The following is a 25,391-nucleotide window of genomic DNA, read 5'->3' as shown; positions in this document are numbered from 1 at the left end:
TGGTATGAACTGCTCAGCCAGTAGGAGTATATACTGTTTATATATCTATATATGATATTCCAACACTGTCACTTTCTTATTACAGCACCTACAACCTATATAAGGCTACATTTGCTGCGAGCGGTATATGGGAATTCATTACCCTGACAGCTATATTCCGAACATGTCAGTATGCAATGTGCAAGCCCCAGATAAAGAAAAATCATTGTATTTTCACTGTAATAAAAAGACAGAACATTTCTTACTTGTGTGTATGTTGATGTAACAAACAGTAGAGTATAAAGCTTATGAGAGAGGAGGCATGCACAGTGAACTGTGTGTGTGTGTGTATGTGTGTGTGTGCGTGTGTGTGTGTGTGAGAGAGAACCATTTTAAGCATAGATCTTCCAGAGTGAGGACATTTTGGGAAAGTGGGGACATTTTGACCGGTCCTCACTTTGTCAATGGACTGTTTGAGGGATAAGACTTGGTTTTAGTGTTGGGGTCAGGGTTAGGTTTAGGTTAGGGGCAGGGTATGGTTAGGGTTCGGCATTTAGTTTTGATGGTTAAGGTGAGGGTAAGAGGCCAGGGAATGCATTATGCCAATTCTTGTCCTTACCAAGATAGAGGTACAAGAATGTGTGTGTGTGTGTGTGTGTGTGTGTGTGTGAGAGAGAGAGAGGGGGGGCGTGTACTGTCCCCTACATTAAGCTAAGTGCTCCTCAGCTGTCCTGCACTAGTAAAAGGAGTCCTGTGGCTTGAGGGGGGGTTTGTCTCCCAACTCTGAATCAAAGGCAGAGAGTGTCCCAGGCCTCAGGTCACTGCTTCTGTCAATCATCAAATTCAGAGATAGTTGCTATTTTTGTTCATGTGTGTCCTTGCACACTTTCCTGCTCTGTGTGTGTGTGTGTGTGTGTTTGTGTGCACACTTTGTGCGTCATTTAAAATCCATATTCAGCATCCTTTGTGGGGAATGTGACGCACAACCAGTGTCGGATGCGTGCATGTGTTGGTGTTTCAACTCAGGGAGCAAATGCACAACCAGGCTGCACTGTTGACTGCATTTCCTACATATAGGCTGTTTGAACTTGTAGCGATAGAGATTTAGTTTTTCTGGAAGGTTAGAATAAGGCATCAGATGGACGGGGTGTGTAACATCAAAGAGCTCGCTCTCAGTCATTTCTGCAGTGGAGTCTCACTGGTGGCGCTGGTACAGTTTGCAGGCTTTAACGACGTGAATACTGAAAGGCTGAATGTCCCCGTGCTTGCATCAGTCCGTCATCTCCTCTTTTCCTCCCTCCCTCCCTCCCCTTCTACAGGAACCACTCGCTGGTTTCAGAGGCGTTAGGATCTGACATAGCAGGCACACAGGCAGCCACTCTCTCACACTTTATCTAAAGAGCCTACTTATCGCAAAGAGCCTGCGTTAGGTTATGCAATTATTGTAACAGGATTGTATAATCCTTTCTGTGGTGTTCATCGATAGTATGACTCCCTCTGTGGTCATCATTTGCAGACACAAGAGGACTGAAAGTGTTTCATTGCACCTCAATTGCATTCGAGAATCGAGGGACTTACCTACTGCACAGTCGTCAAGTTAAGCTCAGTGGAGTGTAAATTTAAAAAAAGATGCTGTTATTGAGAAGAAAAAAGAAGATTTTTGTAAACATAAACACAAACCCCGAGCACTTCTACTGGCACTGTTGTGTAAAATGAGAATAATGAATGTGAATGTGGTTGTATGAATTCTGAACGAGGTTTTATATCAGAACCCTTCTTTCATCACATTGTCTTTTTTATCACTGTATTTTCATCTGGTGACCTGAGGGAGAGCTCCTTTGAGAACTCATCGATCCAAAGTTACATTTATATCTGCTCTATTCTGGGACGTGTCATCAAGCAGCAGGGGTCCTGCACGGCCCTCAATGTATGGCAGCGGGTGAGCAGGTTCATTCAGCTGTGAAGAAAAAGTTTCACTTCAACCTCAAGCCTAGAAACTAGAAGCACATTCCTCTGCCAAGACCCAAAGGTACTGAAATTCATTCAAGCTGCACTAAATTGCTTATACACCCATATATATATCAATCCCCTAAACATGCCTGATTTTTTTTTTTATCAACATCCATGACTTATTCTCTGAGAATTCACAGTAAGGTTGAAAGGTGTTCGACTTGTTAAAGAAAGTGAAATCAAAAAAACCTGGATGCATCGCCTGATCCGGATCTGCACCTACATTTAAATTGTTCTTGTGAAAACTCTTTATTGGATTATAGTGCTTCTGATCTTCTAAAAATGTTTACAATGATATGTATACTTTAATAGCCTCCATGTCATGTGACCCAAACCAATGGAAACACCTAACTTCTGATATTTTATAGGGATATTCATATTTCAAACAAATATTCTTCCAATAGCCACCGTGTCATGTGACCCACGTGTCTTCTTGTAGACATGCACAAGTGAAAAACTTAATGAAGCTCCCTCTTCCCTTACGGTGTCTCCTCTTCATCATGGTGACACTGTTCTCCTGCGCTGAGATAAACAGTCATCGTTCGTGAGCCGGTGAATGGATGAAGTGTGTAGTCCGCTCAGATCGGAACTCTCCTCTCGGCTTTTCGCATCCGTGCGCTGCGGCTCCACGTCATTCAGTCACCCAACCGGAATTACCCGCATCACTCAATGAAATACGATTATTGATTACCCTGCCCTCCCCCCGCCTCCCTCCCTCCCTCCCTACCAGCATCACTCTCTTCCTCTCTCGCTCTCTCTCTCTCTCTCCTCTTTTTTTTCCTGAAGTGCTGCAGCGAGAGGACTGCACCGGGGGGGAAAAAAAGAGAAAAATTCATTGTCGTGCTGCAATTGCAATTAGACAACACATCTGATCCCATTCTGCACGTGTAAAGAAAAGAAAAAGGAAAGAAGCACACACAAGATTGTTTTTCGGAGTCTGATGCAATGGGTTTCCATCAGCTCAGCCCACTCCTCTCGCCATAAATGACGGTAAGTGCAGACTTTTCTCCTCTGGAAACACGCTGACTGTGTAACACTTGGGAAGAAACCCGGTGTTTGCCGTTTCACTCCTGTGTGAGCAGCCATATCAGGTTCTTGTGAGGGATTTTGTGAAGTTACTCGCATCTTTTTTTCCCAGTGAGATCTCCCATGGAGGCTGCATGGGCTCATGCAGGGATTCCTCATTATTTATTCATAAGTTTGTGTATCATTTGTTAAAAGTTGTTTCCGGGGATGTGTTTTTTTTCTTCTGTGGGTGCAATATGGCTCCTGGAAAAGTAGAGACAAACTGGCATCATTAGCTGGAAATAGGCTACAGGCATAAGAACTGATAGAACTGGATGTAATGAGTTTCAGTTTCACATATTTGGTATTTCAGGGAGACACAAAAACCTCTAAATTCATCTTATACTATACATTTTGGTGTAACATATTTGGTTTATACTGCATAAATAAGTATTACTAGTATTTGGTCTACTTGAACAGTATTTTGTAAGCTTGAGATGTTAGTTTGGTTTATGAAAACAAATGGGAGCTCATAATTTACCCAATGTTTTTCTGGAGATATAGTGGACAACATGTCCTCGGCGTGAGCATGAGTTTTGGTTTGCTGGCTGCAGACTGTGCATGTTGTATATGGTGCAACCCATGCAGCCACCTGCCCTGGGGCAGTTAAAGCACTCTGCACTACCGCCAGAAAGAGGGGAGGGTGCGGGGAGCAGGCAACTGACTCATCCGTGAATTGCACCTCGAGAGACAGTGAGCGATTGACAGGCACACAGCCGGTGAACTGGAAATCTGTGGCAAAGTGCTTCGTCTGCAACGCGGAGGCTGCTGTAGTGTGGTCCTGCTGAGTTAACAGGGAAGGTGCCCATCAATGGGAAACCATTAGATGACATAAAAAAAAAAGTTAGTGCAGGTTGCAGAAAAATAATTCCAGTGGGCCAATTTTCAAGTTGATGTAGAATCCTTTTTCTGCCATGGTAAACAGAAATCTCACTGTGATCCTCTGCATCCAAACCCATCTCCTTCTCAAGCAGCTCCTGACCTGTGACATTGTTAGTTTTCCTAAAGTTACGCAGCATCACATTTTCTACCCCAGTGTCTCAGAGTTAAAAGTAGGAAAGGTGTCAGTGCAAAGTGTGCTGGTATCTTAGGGGCAATTAATCCCAACAATTTCCACAACATTAAATAATCTTCTTGTCATCCTTGCATCTGCTATAATGATTTATAAAGACAGATTTCCTCTCTTAACATGAGGTGGTGGGATGTGAGGTTTTATATCTCCCAAATAGAAGCAATGCATTGTGTCAGCAGTGAGGTCTGTCCTGATGCACAATGGAAAAACATTTTTTTTTAATTATTTCCATCTGAGACAGATTCACAGCTGTGAAGAAATGCTTTCAGTATCCTTTATTGTTTTAATCGAAGCATTCACAATATAAATATGAACGGAGGGGGCAACCTTTCTCCCCAGCAAACCATGGTACAGAGGTGATTGGAGTCAATACTAACATTATCAATGCTAGCACTTGAGGAAAGGCAGATGCCAACCTGCTCCAGCTGCATTATGTATGCACGGATATATTATTGATGCGTATATAAGATGTAACAGAATGGCTTACAATCAGCTGTGCCTCTGAAGTCTATCTTCTGTGGTGGAGCTTTACATGTCGAGGAGAGACCTGATTCCCATCAAACGTTTTATTCTTTCCCCTGACCGTTGGACAACCATTTTTATTAACCGCATTAGAATCTTGGTAATAATACCCCCCCCCCCCCCCTACCTCCCCTCGCACCCTCCTCCAAGTCAGTAATGGCCTCAGTGTTTGATGAAATCTCTTAACGGAGGACGTCCCAGGCTGGCTGGGCTCCTGCCTCCCAGATGAGGTCATGGGCTCTCCGTTCTGATGGGATTACATGCGGCTCTGCCCACTTAGAGATTGGACCTGCTCCTTTCTGATGCTAATAGAACAAACTGGCCGTCGAGCCGGTGTACTTGCGCGTGTCTTTGAAAGGACAGGACAGTGACAAGTCAAGCCGGACGGAGATGGAAAGCATTAGTCATTCCTATACAGGCCAAACTCCAATATTGAGAAATAAGCAAGAAAGGTAGAACATTTCTGCCAAAGCAGCAAGCATCATACATTTAATATGACATTGAGTTGCAGTGTATAAAAATATTTTTGGGTTAATTTCTCGACCAGAGGACTGCTATTGATTTTACTTCAAGATCTCATGAAAAAATATTAAGTATTTGTCTCCTCCAGCAGTTGTGGGTAAAACAACCTGAGATTCTAGAACAGTAGATTTTTTACTTCATTTTCTAACAACCTGCTCATACCGTGACTGCTGCACAACACCGACGCTGGCATCAATCCTTTTGACAAAGAGCCCTGCTGGTAGGAAACTCTAATTGTACCGATATATGCTTCGTTAGGTTTTAGGTTCTTCTGACTGAAGCTGTGAATTACTATTATAATAAATGAGTTAAAATGGACAGAGTTAACATACATTTTATTACTTATCCGTATTTCTTGCCCTGAGTTGGATTCTGTGTAATGCCAAATCTCCCGTGTCTCTAATCTCCTCATCCATCTGTATCTTCATGCAAGAGGACGTTTAGGGCCAAGCGGCCTGACCGAGTGTTTTTTTCCAGTATTTTACAGAGGTTGAAGGAAAGCAGGAGCAACATCCATCATGCAGACAGAGGGTATTGCCAGAGCAAGGCCTATTTTCAGCCATCGTCACATGGTTCATATCGCAATGCTACACCCACCATATTAACTCTAATTATATAGAGTATGCCCTGGGTTCAATGTGGATACTGCTGCTTTATTCTTCTCATTAACTTGTTATCAATAATCAAGTTTAGTGTGTATGGTTGTCTTGAAGGGAAGAAATGAGAGGTGAACAAAATGTCACGAAGAAGGGTATGATAAAAAATGACCAGGACTTGGTAGAGAGCTTGTGTGAAGACAACTTGGAGATAGAACTAATGGTCTTCAAATGCAGACTACAGGATTTTGAAATGTAAGAATGTAAAAATGTGCGGGTAACAACAGATGCAAGATGGAAGTGAAGCAAGAAGATGCAGGATACAATTAATTGCAGTAGAGACGGAGTAAAACTAGAATGGCACCAAATTTCACACAGTCCTCAATATGCCAATTTTTTTAATCAAGATCCATGAATTGTTCCCTCTGGAAATGGGAAAACGTCACATCTGCTCTCTGTGAATTAAGAAGAACAAACTTTACCCAAGAGGACCTGAACCCCAGATAATGAATTGCATCCGATCAGTGACACTGAACTCTGACATGCCCCTAGCAGGGTGTTGGACCACTGAGTTTACTCTGCACCTCGACATTGTTCCAGCGAACGATCGATTTTGCACAAAGGAAATAAATTGCTAAAAAGCTGTTGCGATGAATCATCCTTAAAGGAGGATGTCTGCGACGCCACCGGTGTCACTGACGGCATTCAAAAATTATGGGCCTGTGTATAAAGGAGTGCGCTCATAACTACAGAAGTCATCCAATGAGCCAAAAGAGATTAGTGGAGTCACCTTGAATCAGCAGTGTCATTTTGCCCAGTAAAATGGCATTATGGGAGCTGGAGCTGGCCCTGTGATTTGTGTCCTCCTGACAAGGCTTCAGTGTTCATTATAGAGGCTGTGGTGAGCAGCTCCTCAGACACACAGGAACCGCACACGCGCCGGACAGCTCTGACCACACTCACACTCACACACACACACAAATGGAACAGCTCTGACCATCTCCACTCTAACTCTAAGTATATCTATCTCATCCAAATGTTTTATATGAAATTGAGGGTTTTCTCATTTGACCAATTTGAATTCACAGTCATGTTGTATTTGTTTAACAATGGTTGTGTCTCTGTGCTGTCACAGATAATACAGTGAACAAACAGGCCACAGCGAGGCCTGTGGAGTCAACGTGATGATAGTGAACTATAGATCAGAGTTTGCACACACATGAAATCATGTTACATCATTCACACTGTTAGGCTAGGGGTCTCCCACTCCTCAGTCCTGGCCTTGTCAGATGGGAAAGGGCTTCCCCATCCATGTAACGTGTACGCGTGGGTCACACATGTGCATGTTTTTAACACATAAACTGATATCCCCAGAGAGAACGGGCTATGCACATGTGTGACACGTGCATGTGCTTGGCATGGACAGGGAAGCACTTCCCAGCTGACATGGCGAGGGCATATGGGAGGGAGACCCCTAGTCTAACAGTGAATCATGGGAGTGTTCAAACTGTGATCTACTTTCATCATCATCACGCTGCCTCCACAGGCCTCTCTCTGGTCTGTTTATTCCCTGTAATATCTGTGACAGCACAGAGACACGGCCATTGTTAAACAAACACAACATGACTGTGAATTCAAATGAGAAAATCCTCAATTTCTCACATCACATGAAACATTTGGATAAGATAGAGATACTTATAAGTAGGGTGTAGATGCTCAGAACTGTTCTCTGTGTGTGCGTGTGTGTGTGTGTGTGTGTGCGCACTTGTGCATTTATCTACGTAGCCACACTTGACCATTTCTCCTTCCCTCCTCTCTTTGCAAGGATTGAAGATGACAGTGCCGTTCCGGTTGGATCGTCAGTCCCATTATAATAAACCAGCTCTTTATTGGGGGCAAATTGATTTTGAGGAGAGCCTTGTTTATTAGCTTCTGTTCCTCGGAGCTGATCATGAGTCAGCAGATTCAGCGTATACGTGGACAAATGCTCATCTCTTTCAAAACTACGTCTAATTCATGAAATAAAGATCAAGGAGTGTCCCTGGAAATTGAATGTTCATTTTGAATAAAATTGAAAGCTTTACAGCGAAAAGCCTTTTTTTCCTGACATCAATCCCAATGATTAAAAAGGCCTATGCAGAATGGCAGGTGAATGATTAATGAGTGTATGTGCTGTCTATAAGATGTCACCTGTAAGTTTGGGATAGTTACGAATGTAGTGGAGGAGACATGACTGATGAACATCTCCCTCTCATCTCCCCCATCCTCTTTTTTTATCTGTCTCTTACCCTTCCCCCCCATCTCTTTCAGCCAGGCCAATGATTGCCACAGCCATTGTGGGTTATCTCCCGTGGTGACTGCAGCCTCAAGAGTTTCCTTCCCTGCTGCATCTTCAGACCCACCGATCTCACCATTCCTACAATCCTCCCGTCAGCGTGCATTCACCTCTCTTGCCCCTCTCCCCCTTTTCTTCTTCTCCTGAGTATCTACTGAGGCCCTGTGATAACCTACCTGCGGAGCCAAAATGGAGGACACTTACAATAACAGGACTTCTCTGGTTAAGGGGGCCAAGGACATAGTCAAGGAGGCCAAGCGGCATGCGACGAAGAAAGTAGGCAAGGCGGTGAACCGCGCAACAGATGAGTACTCGTCCCACCGCAACTACAGCCGATTCCAAGACGAGGAGGATGAGGATGAGGATTTCTACAAGAACCCGCCGCGGCAGGATGGAGGGGGCGACAACGAGGAGGGCTCCAGCGATGCCACAGAGGGCCACGACGATGAGGACGAGATCTACGAGGGCGAGTACCAGGGGATCCCCTCAGCAGGAGACAGTAAGCATAAGGACGGCCAGGTGGCGCTGGGGCAGCCGGTGTCGGATGCCACAAGGGACCGTAAGGAGCTGGAGCAGGAGAGACAGGCTGATGAGGAGGAGCTGGCCCAACAGTACGAGCTCATCATCCAGGAGTGTGGCCACGGGAGGTTCCAGTGGCAGCTGTTCCTGGTACTCGGGCTGGCACTCATGTCAGACGGCGTGGAGGTGTTTGTGGTGGGCTTCGTGCTGCCCAGTGCAGAGACAGACATGTGTGTACCCAACTCCAGCTCCGGATGGCTAGGTAAGGCTGCTTATGTATGTGTGTGTATTTGAGTCCTAGTACGTTTGCTTGCATACTTTGCAGACGCCCATACACATAATACTTTGCAGTATGACACACATACATGCATTTTTTTTATTTCAGGTCATGCAGATGGCTTTGGCCCATCCCTTTTTACGATAACAAGACACTTCCTATTTGTAAAAACATAGGCTACATCTTTTTGATGAAAAGTATGGGTATAGATATAGCTGGAATAAATGTGATGATGTCATACTGATGTCATTACGGATATATCAGCTTGGGCCTGGAGACTACAAATCTAAAACAGAAAGTGTTACGCTTCAAAGTGGTGATGAACAGTGTGAAAATCGTGTATTTACCAGGCTGGTAATGCAGAAACCTATAAGTTTCACTGTTATTAGTGCTGGACCCATGTTTGGTCGGACATCTTTGCCACTGCAGAACAGAGTTTTAGTTTCTCACAAGTTGATGGATGATCCCTTTCAGAGACTATTGACTAGTGATCTGCATGTGATTAAAAGTGTCACTTCATTTTCATGACCCTGTTACTCTAAAGAAACCACTTTATCAGAAGACGTTATCTTTGGTACGGTGGATAACTAAGCAGTGACAGCACTAATGTTGACAACACAAGCTTTTTTCTGGTGGTCAGGGCACTCTTGAATATAAATGTGCAATTGATCCAAACTCTGTGAATAGTATACAAGCCTAGACCATAGACTGTATGGAAGACACCTCTCCTCTTCCTCCCACTATCCAGAAATCCAGAAGCCAAAACTTCCTGAATACAAATGCTTCCATCTTACACTCAATGACAACATTTAGAGTCTGTAGCGATCAGGAGCGGGTTCGCAGCATTGAGGTCCCGCCCATTCATGCGCTTGACCAATTACGAATCTGTCTCAGTGTGAGATATGATGTTTTACACCATTTTAATAGCATCAAATAAGTTATTATAACCAAACTAGAAACATGAACACTTGAACATACATCAGTGTGATAAGAACTACCAGAAATTATGGACTATCGTTGAGAAAAAATGTATTTGATATGTACTTTGACTTTTTAGTTGGGTCCGCATCCCATCCACTAACATGGGGGAGGACGTTTTGGCTTCACTTTAGAGGAGCAGTCATGTCATCCATCAGTCTATGGACTATACATTGACGTATTTGATGATTAAAAAACAACCACATTCAAATTTAAAGGATTTTATTATGCAAGGCAATACAAAATTTTAAATTTTTTCCAGTGTTAACATGATTTTAATTTGCCTGCTACTTGGATGAAAGGGAGGGTCATACTTCTTTCTGTGGCGCATTGTTTGACTGAAAACACATCACGTGTTTGTGCTTTAGGTTTCTCACTTTATCCTATAGTTGTTCTCCACGTGTGTGAGGTGTTTCGGTCCACTGGTCTCCGTGCCAGGATTAAAGAAGGTAGCTGGTATTCCCTGTGAGCTCTCTGTGTTGAGCAGGAGTCCCAGCAGGCCTCATGGCTGCAGGTGTGTAATCCATCACCACAGAGCTGTGTGTGCAGGGGCTGACTCACTGTGTCTGTGTCCGAGTGGCGAGGACATTAAATCAGGAACGCGGTACCTTTCATACTCACTGCCACAGTCAGACATGACAATACATCAACTGCGCCGCAACATCCGATGCAGAATTGATACGACAGGGCCAGTTTGAGGGTGGAGGCAGTGAGAGGAAGTTAGAAAAAATTGGATTTCAGAGGGTTAATGTGTAGAATAAATACTTCACACACACATTCATTATCAAAATTTAGATTTTACTTATAGTTGATGATTATAATGTTTATTGCATATTGGGAGTATATCTGATCAAATAGTTTGCCATGTCCGTGTGGAGTCAGAGATAAATCCCCACAAGATGCTGTGCATCCTCACTTTTCCGTCGCTTTCCAACTATCCATGTTAACTCTCCTCTTCCTCTTTATGGCCAAGCAACGTCCTGGAGGCTTTCATGCTCTACGCTCTGCTTCTCCTTGTTCGTGACTCCGCTCCTCACCCCCTGTCCCTCCCTCTCACCCTCTATTCTATGTGCCTCTTTTCTTCTCCCATCCTCCCCCATTCTCCTCTCCTTTCTCCCACTGATTGCCCAGAGGCTCCTCCCTGTTGAGGTGAACATGATTGGTGTTTGTGTGTTTGTGTGTGTGTTTGTGTGTGTGCATGTCTGAGCATAGCCTACATGATTACTATGACCTTGCTGGTATCCATTTGGAGTTTTCCACACTAATTACACTTAACTACAGCCAACAGAATGTGGTGAGCTGATGCTTTGCAGGTGCCATGGTAATATCTTATCGCCTTGACGTTCAGAGATTAACAGTGGCCAATTAAATCAGTGAATGATTTGATTGGGATGCTCACATTTTTCATTTGTTTAAGCTTTATTTAACTGAGCAGGACAATGAAGCTATTATTTTATTAGTGACAGCCTCACCATAAGATGTCCTCCTACTGGAGTTGTGGATATATAGAAAAGTCTTCAAAGCGCACAGTGCAGAGATCTGGGGACAGTTTTGGCAGCTTATTGTATGTTAAGTTTGTGGAGTGATGTCAAGGGATCACTCACATCTTTGTAACCGCTGTGCTGGTGACTCTATACTGTTTGGCTGTGGCTGTAAAGAAGGAGTTGAGATGTTTCAGAGGAGACGAGGTTACACTCCTCCAGGGTACAGTGAACTTTCTGTTTCTTAAATATCTTCTACTATATAGATTATATAAGACAAAGCGCATTTCTCGGCTATTAATGCAGAACAATTTATCTCATGGATGTCTGCGTATGAGCAGGTGCTTGAGAGAGATTTAGGCTTTGGACTTCATGTGATATGTTTTTTCCCCCCTATCCCTATTCAAAAGGGTGGTCTTTAAATTTGAGAGCAGCATTTGTTGATTGTGAAATCAGATTTTCTACTGCTTTCATTCAAAAGCCCCTGCTTGTGCTCAAACTGTGCGATTGCTCTCAAATCTTTTGTCGCTTGGACGGAGACAAATAACACCCCCTGAAAAAGGCAACTTTCAAATAAATCAAACATTTAAAAACACAGTTGACCACTGAGAAGATGAAATTATCTATTCTATTGGAAAGTCTGAAAGCATTTGGATTAAAAAGCCATTTAGTGTTTGTCTAGTTCCACCTGAGCTGCTCTCCCACCATAGTTGCATGGTGCAGCTCCATTAACCATATAACAGGCAGTGACAGATGCAGGCTGCGCGGACTGAGCTGGGCGTAATGGGATAATGCAGTATGAAAAACGCAAAGGCCCGAACAGGATGGATGAGTAAAATACTGATTAGATTACTGAATTCAATTTGGTCCCAGCCGTATCCAGATCTTGTGGGGAATCTTTAATGAGACATGAGGACGGAGAGTTTGGGCGGGAGGAGGTGAATCACTGTAAGTCCTTTGGATGCGAGTGGACGATGTGGGTAAAGGACACGGGAGGGAAAACAAACACGGCGAGACGCAGTACGTGCAACGATCAGAGGAGAGGTGGAGGAGGAAAGACAAGTTAGAGCAGAGTAATGGCGAGAGAGGAGTGGGTGGACTGGAGCAGAGAGGTGGAAGATTGGTGGTATTCAGTGCACCAACAATGTGCGGGAGAGGCTCAGCTATCATCTCAGATAGAGCAGACAAAGGGAGAACATCAGCCCTATCATTACTTATTTGTTCTCTTGAGTCTGTCTCTCCCCTGCTGAGTCGCTCCTCACATCCCTCTCTGAACTTGTTTTCCTTAAACAGCCACCTCTCCTTCTCTACTGTTGCTCCTTCCTTTCTTGTTACCACTTTAACTTCCTCTTTGTATCCTCTTCCCTACTGTCGTCTGATCTCTATTTTCTTAGTTCGGCTGCATTTTCCATCTCTACGCATTTCTTTCTCCATCTTTCCCCCTCTGTCTGAGTGAGCCAGCTGGCAGGCTTTGCGGGACTGGGTGGTCCAGGGGCAGCTGAGCATGGCTAAACTGCAGTAAGCTCGCAACGTCACTGCGGAGATTACGCTACTTGAGTAGTGCAGCTAGTGTGGGAGAGGAAGGGTGTGTGTGCGTGTGTGTGTGTGTGTGTGTGTGTGTGTGTGTGTGTGTGTGTGTGTGTGTGTGTGTGTGTGTGTGTGTGTGTGTGTGTGTGTGTGTGTGATGCATTTCAGCATATGGACCAAACCTGCTGCCGCCAGCAATATCAGCCACAAGTAAACCATGTCTAACAGCTCGCTCTTATCGGAGGTTCATGGCATTGCTGTATTTCACGCGAATTATTAATAGTCTTCAATGTAATGAAGGTTGGATCATTACTGGTGCTGAGTGAGTCATTTTAAACCCTGCACTCTAAGCCCCACAATAAGTTACTTCCATATAGACTTCATTGAAATCCTGCCCCCACTGATGTGACTTAAATATGACAAAAAGCCTCAATCTGTTTTTCTGCGGAGGTGGCAGAAGACAGAGGCATGAATCCGATCAAACTGACGCCATGTAGTACAAATGTGATTACACGCTGCTCAGTGTAAAGGAGCTGATGCCAGTGGAGCACAGAGGAAACTAAGGCAAAAATAAATGAGAGGGACGCACAGTGGAGGAAGGGAAAATGAGAAGTGAGCCAAGAAATTGGAAAAACGATAGGAGAGGGCACACGCTGCGAGAGAGAGAGAGGAAGGGAGGTAAAGGGAGGCAACAAAAAGCTGAGGAGAGGTGAGAGGGAGATGGAGATAAAATAAGTAGAGACTGACAGAAACGGAGAGAGAGAGAGAGAGAGCGAGGGGAGAGGAACATTTTCAAAGAGCTACCACAGTGTTGATGGAGTGCGCACCAGGTGCACAGTTGTATGATAGTATCATCATTATGAATAAAACATGACGGGTGTTTTGGGCAATGCTGAGACCGTTTGCACCGCGGAGAGCAAAGAGCATGAAAGCATGAAATCAGAGAAGAGGTCGTGATGCAGCTCAGCGCTCCAACGGCTCTCAGGGGGCTCCACATGTGACAGGACAGAAAACACTGCACCAGGGCCTTCCCCTCTCCTCCCCCTCTTCACTCTGTTTCTCTCACCCGATCCAGCAATTACTGAACTCTCCTCCCTCATAACCCTTTTTTCTCTCTTTTGTCAACCCCCTCCCTTCTTTGTTGCTTCTGCTCTTTCTTCTGCCGCACACATATTTCATCTGCTTGCATCTGTGCTTGCTCTCGTATTCATGTGAATTTTTTTGTCATCTTCCCTGCTTTATCTATAGTTCCTCAGATTAGCCTCACTAAAAGAGATTAAACGTATGTGTGATATTCCAATCTATAAATTAAATGGAATGTGTGTGTACTGTCTTGGGGAGCTTATGGGGACAAAAAACAAGTAATGTTAATTGTTTAAGGTTAGGTTAAGTTTAGGTTTACATTAAGCTTAGGTGTAGGTTTACCTTTAGGTTACTTTAAGGTTAGGTTAAGGGTTATGGTTAGGTAAGGAGTAAGTCTCCAGGAATTCAATGTAGGTCACTGTACTGTCTCTGAAGTCCTAGAGAGAGAGTGTGTGTGTGTGTGTGTGTGTGTGTGTGTGTGTGTGTGTGTGTGTGTGTGTGTGTGTGTGTGTGTGTGTTTTCGTAGCTCTTATGCTCCATATCTTATCCCGAAAGAACAACACCTTGTCTCGTCTTCGGAGTGCGCCGTGTGATTCCTGCTGAATATTTACCACTCGTAGAGAGATGTGTTTTGACATCTCAAACTGAGTGTCAAGGGGCAAAACCTTTTGCGTCTGCCTGAGAGGTCTCCTGACACACTGTCATTTCTGATGGTGCTCAGCGTCTCTATGGGTCATCGAGTCTGAATTCAGCTGCATTTTACACTCTTGCGCTGATACGTTGGTACCAGCTGGCATCCTTTCAAGGATATTTACCTCTAACATGTCTAATCGGAATACATTTCTGCACTGTAGGAAATAAAACCCTTTCGATTTTCACGCTTTCCGCGGTTTCAGAGGCAAATTTCAGTCTCGAATTGAAGACTATTGATTCTATCCATCTTCATGTGACCAAGGAGCCACATTTATAGCTCTACTAAATCAATGGTGGGGCAGTAGTAGGGGATAGAACCCAGAGAAGGGGTTTCATTTGTTAGAATGCTCTTGTGGTACAGCCTGATCATTACCAATGTGTTCAGTATTGACAAATTGACCGTAGCCTCAGCGTCAGTCTAATAAAACATTTCATGGGTGATAAACAGTGTTATACTGTTGAAATAGAGTGGATCATAAACCTCTAGTTATCATCAATGGTGTGTGTGTTACCTTTACAAACAGGGTGTTTTACTTTGGAGTAAAATCAACTGCTCGGTTTTAATCGCAACACTGTAGCGTACGTGACTGTATCTGTCTGACGTCACACTGAGTCACAGAGTGTGACTCAGAAACAAATTGGAGCCAAAGGAGACGATATTCTGCTGGAAATATGAGCCGTAATTTTCACAGGTTAATTCCCCCAGAAGCTACTTTCAGGTCTTTGGGTGATGAGACGTCATCATGTTCTGGGATGTCTGTGCTATTTTCAAGCTAAATTTACTTATTTCCTGGTGTGGGCACTGCTGACATCATGCTCCGAGATACAATACAGCAAGTCGGACTGAACGTCAATGAATTCATTACGTAATGGAGCGTCCTGTGAGCGACGTGCTCATTAGTCAATGTTTTTTTTTGCATTTAAGCAGCGGAGACCGGATGTTCTTTCTTTGCCTCTTTTGTGCTATTGTCTCTAAAAACCCAAAACCAAAAAGAAAAGAAAGAAGTGTATTGTTTTAATGGGAAGTGTAAAAATAAAATGAAAAGACCCCTTGGTTGTTTGGAAGAATGACATTTAGATGGGAGGCCAGTGGGTGTTTGCTTGTGCACTGGATATTTAGCCTCTCCTCATTGAAGCAAATGTGAACTGTGCGGAGTGAAGACTCCCGTTTCATTTAGAGTTGAATTTATGGCACCTTCAGGGAGGATCTAGATGGCTGACAAATGTGACGGATAGCTGTGTTTTTGACCCCTGAAGCGAGAGAGTCAAACACATATCAGTTCACGGCAGAGGAGAGAGACCTGACTGCAGACTGCATTACAGAGAGGAAATGCACCTTGCTATTGAGATTATTGGAATGGGACGAACAAAGTGTCCCTTTCGGCCGAGTCATATTGTCCATACATGACGAGATGGCAACATTCACAGTTTCTTCCTTTTGTGTGGATTTAAGATTTTCAAATAAATGAAAATACCTGTGTTTATGTGTCTGCGTATGGAACTGATCTGGATCATAAACTCTATATAAAGATGGCGGCGCATCTCCACTTCCTTCCACTATGCAGAAATTAAGCCAAAATATACAGGATACTAACGTCGCAATCTTGCATCTGCCGACAAACACTCTCGACCCATCACGAGTAGGTCTCAGCTATCAATCGTTACGTTTCTCCCTGTTTTTATAGCATTAAATAACTAAGCTTATTAGAAACATAGTCACTTGGGACATGCAGCTGATGAGAACTAAACTCTATAAACACATTCTGCATGTGAATAAACAAAACCTGACCACATATAAGCAGTCTTTGGTTGCCCACAAGTAGAGAATCCATGTGGAGAGCAAAAGAAGCGGAACACATTGACTGAAATGCATCGGCTATTAGGTTTTTGATTTAACAACATTCATATACACATAGGTGGAAATAGAGATTAGCCAAAATGTTGTATGGATCTAAGAAACCTACAAAAGGTATCACTGTTTTTGTTTTGTGTGCGAAAATATTTAACATGTACTTTTTAGTGTGGTCCATGTCCCATCCACTAACATGAAGGAGGCATGGTCTATGATCTATACTGCAGCCAGCCACTGGGTAGCGATAGAGATGCTATGGCTTCACTTTTGGGGAGCAATCATGTCGTCCATCTTTACACATAGTGTATGGTAAGGATGTGGATTGAGACAAAACTTCACTGTTAATAAATTAATCCACATTTTAACCTGGAGGGAAATTGCAAAAACAGAAATTGCTGCTAACCACAAAACACCAGATACAATGTCGGCTAGAGCAGCAACAATGGGCTTCTCTCTCTCTCTCAAGAGCAGAATTATGATGATCAGTGAGAGAAATCGATGCTGTTTTGTTGCTGCATTGATTCCATTTGCGATGAGAGGGATTATAAGAGCCGAGGGCCATTTAGTAAAGTCACCCAGCAGTACTGTTCACATTTATCTCCTCAATGATCACACACTGTTTTCAGTTCATTACACATTGTATTTACTCCATGTTGGTGTGTGTTACTGCGGCCGAGTGTTTTTACACTGGGTATCAGGTTCATTCTCATCAGTCTGTGCCACAAGTTTAAGGATCCAGTCGGAGCGGCAGCAGATTCCATTTGGAAACTGTACATGTAGCAATCTCTTCCTGTCATAATCAAACTAGAAAGTATAGGTCTGATGTGTAACTTGGTAGATGTTGTGTGTGTGTGTGTGTGTGTGTGTGTGTGTGTGTGTGTGTGTGTGTGTGTGTGTGTGTGTGTGTGTGTGTGTGTGTGTGTGTATCTAGCAGCTATTTTATCCATTTGTCCTTCTTTTCAAAACAGCATGATCCTCTATAAATTAAACTTTCCATATGGAGTCAGTCATTCACACTGGTGAACATTCAGCAATAATGGAGGCACAAGCTTAATGTTGCTCCATATTTTAATTTGACACTTCACCGTTTGCCAGCGGAGGCTGATTTAGAGGACACCATTTCTCCTCTTGGCTGTGAGTCAGTGTTTGGGTGGCTTCGACTACTTAGGCTGAGATCTTTTCCTCAAAATCTCACCTCACCAAGTTGACATTCACTCCGGTGAGTAGTATTTTATGGTAAATGCAAACCTGCGAAGGTCGTCTGTTTAAGCTGTCAGTAGGGAGTGAGCAGCAGTTCATTATTCTGGGGATTGAGGTTTTCAGTCCAAACCCGACCGAGCCAGAGAGTATACTAACCGAGCCCGACCTGAACCCGACAGGCATTCTGTTTTTTGGGTCTGAACCTGAAAGGTTGATAGCCCAACATGGCCAACCAAACCCAACCCAAGCCCAGAAATCATTAAAAGAAAAATTGTCCCAACCCGGCCCGACAAGTCAGGACCCAATTGGATATCCACCATCTGCTGGGAGCCTCTCTTGCCTGGATGTCTGTAACAACTATACGTTAACATCAGCCACCTACTGCACAAGGATAAGTGAAGCTGTGCTGCTGAAGCATGTGTTTAATTCAATTTTATTGGGTCGTTGTCCTGAGTTTTATTACTTTGTTTTTCACCGTAAAAAAATATTCACCTCTGAGAAAACAAGATGTGTCTGCAGCATCTGCCTGCCTACACCACCTTCCTTGATGTTCGAATCCGACTATCTCACAAATTAACAATGATAGTAATGCTCATACTGTTCCTAAAGATGGTGTATGGGTGTGTGAAGATAATCCAGCAAATTTTATGTGGAAAAAATGTTTTCATACAAATAAAAGAAAAATACTGAGAGAACACTGGCACCAAAATCATCTTTATGAACTCCCCAACTGTCGGAGTAGTTCTAGCTACCGGAGCATGCAGGAACATAGAGATGCACTGTATATTAAGGCAAATAAGAATCACAGCCCCTCTCTTCTCCTTTTTTCTCCCCAGGCAGTGTTGTTTACTTGGGGATGATGGTTGGCGCGCTCTTCTGGGGAGGGATGTCTGACAAAGTTGGCCGCAGACAGATTCTCCTCATTTGCATGTCCACAAACGGCTTCTTCGCCTTCCTGTCGTCTTTTGTCCAGGGATACGGCCTGTTCCTCCTTTGCCGTCTCGCCGCAGGCTTCGGGTAAGTCTTGATATAGTGGAGGTCACTCTGGGGCCGGTGAGGACGGTCAATGGGACGGTCAGAACTGTCTGAAAACATGTCGGAAATCAAAGCGTGCGCCAGTGCCAAATCAGAAAGAGTAAAGAATAAATCAATGCGAGGCAAAATCTATTTGAGGAGTGTTTCCTTTGGCATGTCTCTGTTTCTCCTAATTATTTTTCCCTTTGTTGATTTCAACTGAATCATTTTGAAGTTGAGAAAAACTGAGAGCAGTTTTCTTGAATGATTATGTAAAGCTTTCTCTCTCACTTCTCTATTGATTCTGACCGTTTTATCATCAGGGGTTTTCTCTACACCTGTCTGTCAAGGTTTATCTCCCTCTTAACAAATGTAACTCATAATGCTTCAAAAACTAACACTGCCTACGATGTTTCGAAGAAAACTTTCATTTTCATCCAGACAATGTTAGAATCTCTTAAACTAACCTCCAATCAGATGGTGTTTTCATCCCCTCGCAACATAGAACAGACGGTGATTTATTGTGTCCTCTTCTTTGTCAGTGTAGCTGTTCCTCTAAGAGCTAATTTGGTAATTGCATCTGCATCATTGTCCCCAGAGACATTCAGACTAATTGAAAAGGCTATTTCAACCTGCCAATGCAACGTATGCCACTGAGTCATGAGGAGCTTTTTTTTTTTAAATTATTATCTTTTGGGGATAAGTATGCTTACTTTATCTCCTTTGAAACAATGAGCCGTCATTGCAAACATGCAAAATGTGAAAAAGCTGAACAATGTCCATTAGACAGTGCTTGATACTTGTTAAAGGAACCACAGAATTAGGGATCAAGGCAAAGCATGTGAAAGAAATTTGCTAAACCTACTGTATGTGAAAAATGTAAAACACAAGGTTTATTTCCTCCCCTGTTTTAGGTTCTAGCTGCCTTACTCCCACTCACTGTCCCATTCTCCGTGGTTCTTGCAGGATAGGAGGTGCCGTGCCGATCGTCTTCTCCTTCTTTGCAGAGGTGTTGTCCAGGGAGAAAAGAGGAGAGCACCTCAGCTGGTTGTGTATGTTCTGGATGATTGGAGAGATCTATGCATCTGCTATGGCCTGGGCCATCATACCACACTACGGTGAGTTCACCACAAATTATCATAGCGTGCACCCAGAATGTGATAAAATCCCGGTCTTGGGTTTTAAATAAAGTTTTATCTCATAGAAGCTCCACAGGACAAGTGTAAGAGAACAGACGTGATGTGACTGTATGCTGAGCTCCTGGCTGCCCTTTAAAAATCTGTAAGGCCTCCCTGTGTCCCTGGGTTGAAGAGCCAGTCTTCCCTTCCACGAGAATCAATCACTTAATATCTTTGAGTGGCTGCAGGCAGGGAGAGGCAGAGGTTAAGAGATTAACGTATGCATGGATACCACAGAGCAGACGCACGCTGAAAGGGTGAGGGCTGTGATTTATGACAGCACTGCGTCAGATATCAGCTGGACTCATCATAAAAGGAAACAAAAGGAAGTGGATGGAGCTCTCCTCCTCTCCTCCTCTTCTCCTCTACTCCTCATTCTCCCTGCTTTTTTCTGCTGTCCTGCTGTCCCTCCCTTTTACTGCCTCCCCTCTCCTCCTGTTCTGTACTCTCCCCGTCTCTCTACCTCTGTCCTTCCTTTTATTACCTCTCCCCTCTCTCCATTCTCTGTCTCCGCAGAGTGTTCTTCTTGATCAAGCATAATTAGGTTTTTCTCCTTGCTCTAATGGGACAAAGCTACAGCTAGAGGTGATTTATGGCCAGACCGTGCTTTAGCCAACCTGTGACGTCAGTGAGAGAGAGAGACAGTGTGTGTGTGTCTGTGTGTGTGTGTGTTTGTTGCTGTAAGTGGCATGGATGATGTTTCACTGGGCTACAGTGCACATCCAGGTCTTCTTCAAGGGAAATTGAAGGCAATAACATCTGACACCATAAGAGGTCATTCGAGTTAAAACACACACAAACACACACACACACACATGCACAGAGGCACCTAAGAACACACACGGTGACAACAATCGCATTGCTTTTCAATAAAAGACTCACATGTTCGTCAAAGTGACGCATACACACATGCGCACATGGATGCAGAGCTTTTGATTGTACGTCATGGATGTACAGATACAGAAGCACGCTGGTGAAAGCAGAGTGAGTCTTCATGAAGAAACTCTGCTGTCAGATCAGCTGATATCGTACTGAAGGGACGGTAGTGGCCTTACTTTGCTCTTATTCCCTCTGACACTCACTACCACTCTTGCCTCCCTCTCTCTGAGGAGGGAACTACGTGTCTTGCATAAACACTCCAGTGCTCACCAGTGGTTTTTATGTTTGTGCTGCAGTGCTTTCGGCACTAAGACGGGCAAAAAAATGCATCTCGCCTAGATACCTTCACGTCTTTGAACCAAAACTTACTGGTGTCAGCGATGGGTTGCGATACAAGTGCCTCGGCATGGGTGTTTAATACACCATTAGAGATCTCATTTATCTCCTCCACTCGCTGACTCCTAATGGTTCCCAGAAGCCCCCCTGCCAGGCTCACAGCTGGAGTCCTGGAGGAGGTCTGCCTGGCACAGATCCTCATCACACTGACGGGAGTGTTTGAGGGGTTTACTCGCTGCCAGGCAAGCCTACCACTAAGAGTAACATCATTAGACACTTCTCAGATGTACAGATTAAAGATGAATCATCCCCAGTGGGCTCTGCGTCATCGTCTCATCCTTGTAACTTCTCAACTTGTATTATATTTTAAAGACATTGTAGATTGTCTCTCAGGTGTTCTCAAATGTAAACCACTAATTTTTCTTCTAAAAATCTATCTCTGCACAGTATCTCGGCCTGGGTGAAGTGTAGCACTGCTGACTCAGTCAACCATAAACTTAGTCAATTATGTACATAATCCTTGTAATGAGATTTCCAATGGCATGGGCGAAACACTAACCCTGAGGGGCACGAGGCCGCGCTACACATCCGTAGAAAAAGGCAATCACTGCTGAACAACTCCTTCCCTTTTCTCTCTCTGTTACTCTGTCTCACTCTGTCCCTTTCTTTCTTTATTTCTCTCTCCCTGAGTCACTCCAGACGCACAGACAAACACACACACACACACACACACACACACACACACACACACACACACACACACACACACACACACACACACACACACACAGGAAATAAACACTCAGACTCAGATTCGGATAAAGCAGGGGTACAGACAGGCGAGACGTCATCTATGAAAGCCATAACTCCTGGAGCCCAACAAAGCACAAAAACAAAAGAACAAAAGACGAGAGTGACACCCAATCACAGACTCACGTCTTATGTAAATTGTCACACACATAAGATGAGTCAGCACATATACGATTACTCAGCACAAAAACGTTACTTTAAACTGACCAGTGAATCGGTGCAATACATATTTTCTGTTGCACATTGAATAGTGTTCTATAGGCTACATCAAATATTGCACGTCTAGTAAATATACAGTAATTACAAAATACATCATTTCCTTTTGCTGTTTTATTTTTTTTCATTTCCATCTCTCTGCTCTGTTTTTTGCTGCATCCACCACTTATAACGGACGCCCACACTCCTTTGTAAATACATATTTTACAGTTGATATGTATTGCTATCAAAGCCGGATTTTAATATGTTGGGAGATTAATTCCAAGCAGTGTTTTGTTTTTTTGGCATAAACATTAGTGTTAACCCCCTCCCCACCCTCTGACTCCTCTCCCACGCCTGTTGATGAATAATGGTGTTATTCCCTCTGGAACAGCATCTCCACGAGGCACGATCTGTTGAGAGACGTGGGAGGTCACGACTGTCACGGCAACCCTTTTTCTGTGCTTCCTCCCAAAAAATTCGAAAAAATACCAGCACAAATACAGATCTACATATACAATATTCTGTAGTGTACATTTGTAGTTCCACCCTGGCTGGTCCTGGCATCACTTAAGCCTCACTTTAGTTACATCACATGCATTTCTCTCTGTAACGTTTTTACGTAATAAACTTTTGCAGAAAAAAGCAATGCATCAAATAATCCAATATTTGGAGAAACAACACATACATCTGCATACTTAAATCATTACTTTGAATTGTATGTCATATCCAGTGCATTTTAAGGTCTATGAGGAAACATCTCCGTTCGGTTTAGAAAACAAATTGCATTGCAGATTGTTTCTTGCAATAGTCTGTCTGTCTTTTCTTCTCCGAATGGTTTAGAAAGGGTTTTAGAATTAACTGTAATTTTTCAAAAGGAAAAGGAAAATGTGCCCTGTTGTGTGAGCATGTTTATGTGTTTGTTTTTGCTTGTGTGGGTGGGAATGTGGCATTATAGAATTATGTTAGTGGTGTCAGTGTCATCTGCATATGGTAATTCATGTTATTAATTTCTTTGTTTTTTTCTCTGTCAGTGCGAGGTTTTCTGTGTGGGTACGCGTGGGTATGTGTGTGTGTGTGTGTGTGTGTGTGTGTGTGTGTGTGTGTGTGTGTGTGTGTGTGTGTGTGTGTGTGTGTGTGTGTGTGTGTGTGTGTGTGTGTGTGTGTGTGTGTGTATGGTACAATGATTAATGAGTCTTGGAGACTGCCTGTGGGCTGAGATCAGGTGCAACAAGATTTAACTTAGCAGCAAACACTCAATTCCTTTCCTACACATTCAATTAACCTGTCCCTTTGCACCTCTCTCAGCTTCCCCCGGAGAGCCATTCATCTCAGAGCTAACACATCGCTCTGCCGGGGCCACAGTCTCTGTATTAAAAAGGCTGCGGTCGTGCAGCGCTCCTGTTTAAATGCCATCTTTTATTTGCAGTTCCTTTTGTGTTTGCAGAGTGAGATTCAAAGACAACATTTAGAATTGGCCTCTCAGATCAAGTGGCCCAGTGATGAGGATACACCACTATAATACATTATACTCAACAGCTAATATTAGTCACTGGCACTACTTCCTAAAAGCCTCATTTCAAGGCTTATTAAGTATCATATTTATTTATAATTTACTACTGAGAGCATAATTTATAAATGAATAATACAAACATTTCTGGGTTTAGAAAAAAGGGAGTGCCATAGTATGTTAAATGTTCATTAGTATTATTTGTGAGCTCAAACAAAAACTTTGAGATTAATATGAGATTCCTTATAATAGCAATTGAATAATTTCAGATACCAAAATATCAGCTGAAATGATTCCTAAGATGTCATTATCAAACGTTTTTGATGAAGAAATACATTTGAGGCTTGAGTTTTCAAACTTTAAAATTAAAAAGACATAACACAAATACAACCATAAAATGAAAACGTCTTTTATGCGTTGTTTATTCTCTAAAATAAAAGCTTTCACATTGGTGCATATTTGCATTCAGACGGAAGCGATATATTCATCGGGTTAGTTTATATTCAATATTTTGATCTTGTCAGTGTCCACAACAGTTGTCCTTTTTCATTAAAGCTGCACTTATTCATATTTTTGACATGATCAAATAACAAAATCTGATTTTGTGTATAGCGGAACATGTTGCCTGCAGTGACAGAGCCACAGAGTATATCACAGTTTTAATCCTCTTGAAGCCATTGTTTTGGTTTGTTAAAAACAGTGGCTATCAGCAGAGAACATTGTGGGACTCTGTCAGTAGCTATGTCAAAGCAGCTTTTAAACAGAAATAACAAGAAACCACTTGTATTTGTGACGAGTCACTGGATATGACAAATCCACTGAGAATCCTTATCATCATTATATTACCATGACACTCTGCAGCTCTTACTCAGCTCTACATGGAGCTTTATAGCATATTGTAACTCATTGTTCTGGTTCTATTGTTGGTAGATGTACTGAGTTGGTTCACTCTCACCTTCCACCAGCAGCAGTTAGAAACTAGCTGGTGAACAGGCATTTTCTGGGCAGATAACCTTTCTTCCTCAGTAGCCGGTGAAGACAAAATCCATGTTACAAAGAGAGTGAATATTGGACTCAACATTTGTTCAGCAGCAAGATATATGGCCAGGAAACAACTAGCTGTTGTGTCTGTATATGCTGGGAGTGTAAATACGCAACTACAAGTTCATCACACTAATATTATGGTGAGAATTGTTGTTACAGTCATAATAATTCTTCTAGTGTTTGCTTTATGTTGTCTTTATTATTCTCTATGTAGTGCAATATGATGAACAGCTTTATTTAGTCAGACAATTGCAATGGCCTTGTTGCATGTCAGATTCCATCTCTGCTGTATTGGTCACATATAAATGATCTTAACTATACCAGGTTTAGTTTATTTACTTCACTAGACAGATTCAGGATTGTACTCAGCACTTGCAAGAAGATGTAACATTTGTCATGTTAACTTCAAGTACTTAAGAGCACTTCCTGTTCTGCCGTGTCATCTGTCCTCATCTGATTCTCACAGTCACTGTTTGTTTCACCGTTAACAGGTTGGAGCTTCAGCATGGGCTCAGCGTACCAGTTTCACAGTTGGAGGGTGTTTGTGGTCGTCTGCGCTCTCCCCTGTGTGTGTGCTGTGGTGGCTCTTACCTTCATGCCTGAAAGCCCCAGATTCTACCTCGAGGTAAACAGATTGACACAGTTTTACGGCTTTCACACTTCTTCTGAATCTGTATCTCGAGGATTTCCACACACCATAGTACTGTGTCACAC

At 43.2% G+C, this 25,391-nt stretch overlaps 1 protein-coding gene across 2 annotated transcripts in view; it reads left to right on the top strand.

Moving 5' to 3' along the window:
• The first annotated feature begins 2,772 nt into the window (after positions 1–2,772).
• sv2ca (synaptic vesicle glycoprotein 2Ca) overlaps positions 2,773–25,391 on the top strand; it is a 29,288-nt gene continuing 6,669 nt past the window's right edge. The window contains exons 1-5 of one of the 2 annotated variants that reach the window (XM_034594690.1): positions 2,773–2,979; positions 8,081–8,882; positions 18,548–18,728; positions 19,692–19,843; positions 25,169–25,302. In XM_034594690.1, the coding sequence (XP_034450581.1) occupies positions 8,291–8,882; positions 18,548–18,728; positions 19,692–19,843; positions 25,169–25,302 (1,059 nt within the window). In that variant the 5' untranslated portion in view covers positions 2,773–2,979; positions 8,081–8,290. Of the gene's footprint in view, positions 2,980–8,076; positions 8,883–18,547; positions 18,729–19,691; positions 19,844–25,168; positions 25,303–25,391 lie in introns of both variants that reach the window. The other variant, XM_034594689.1, reaches the window with a different exon arrangement.

The sequence above is a fragment of the Hippoglossus hippoglossus genome, chromosome 9 (genome assembly GCF_009819705.1).
Source record: "Hippoglossus hippoglossus isolate fHipHip1 chromosome 9, fHipHip1.pri, whole genome shotgun sequence".
In the NCBI taxonomy this organism is placed as follows: domain Eukaryota; kingdom Metazoa; phylum Chordata; class Actinopteri; order Pleuronectiformes; family Pleuronectidae; genus Hippoglossus; species Hippoglossus hippoglossus.
Note: the sequence above shows the minus strand (reverse complement) of the source record. Positions and strands in the feature narration are given on the sequence as shown.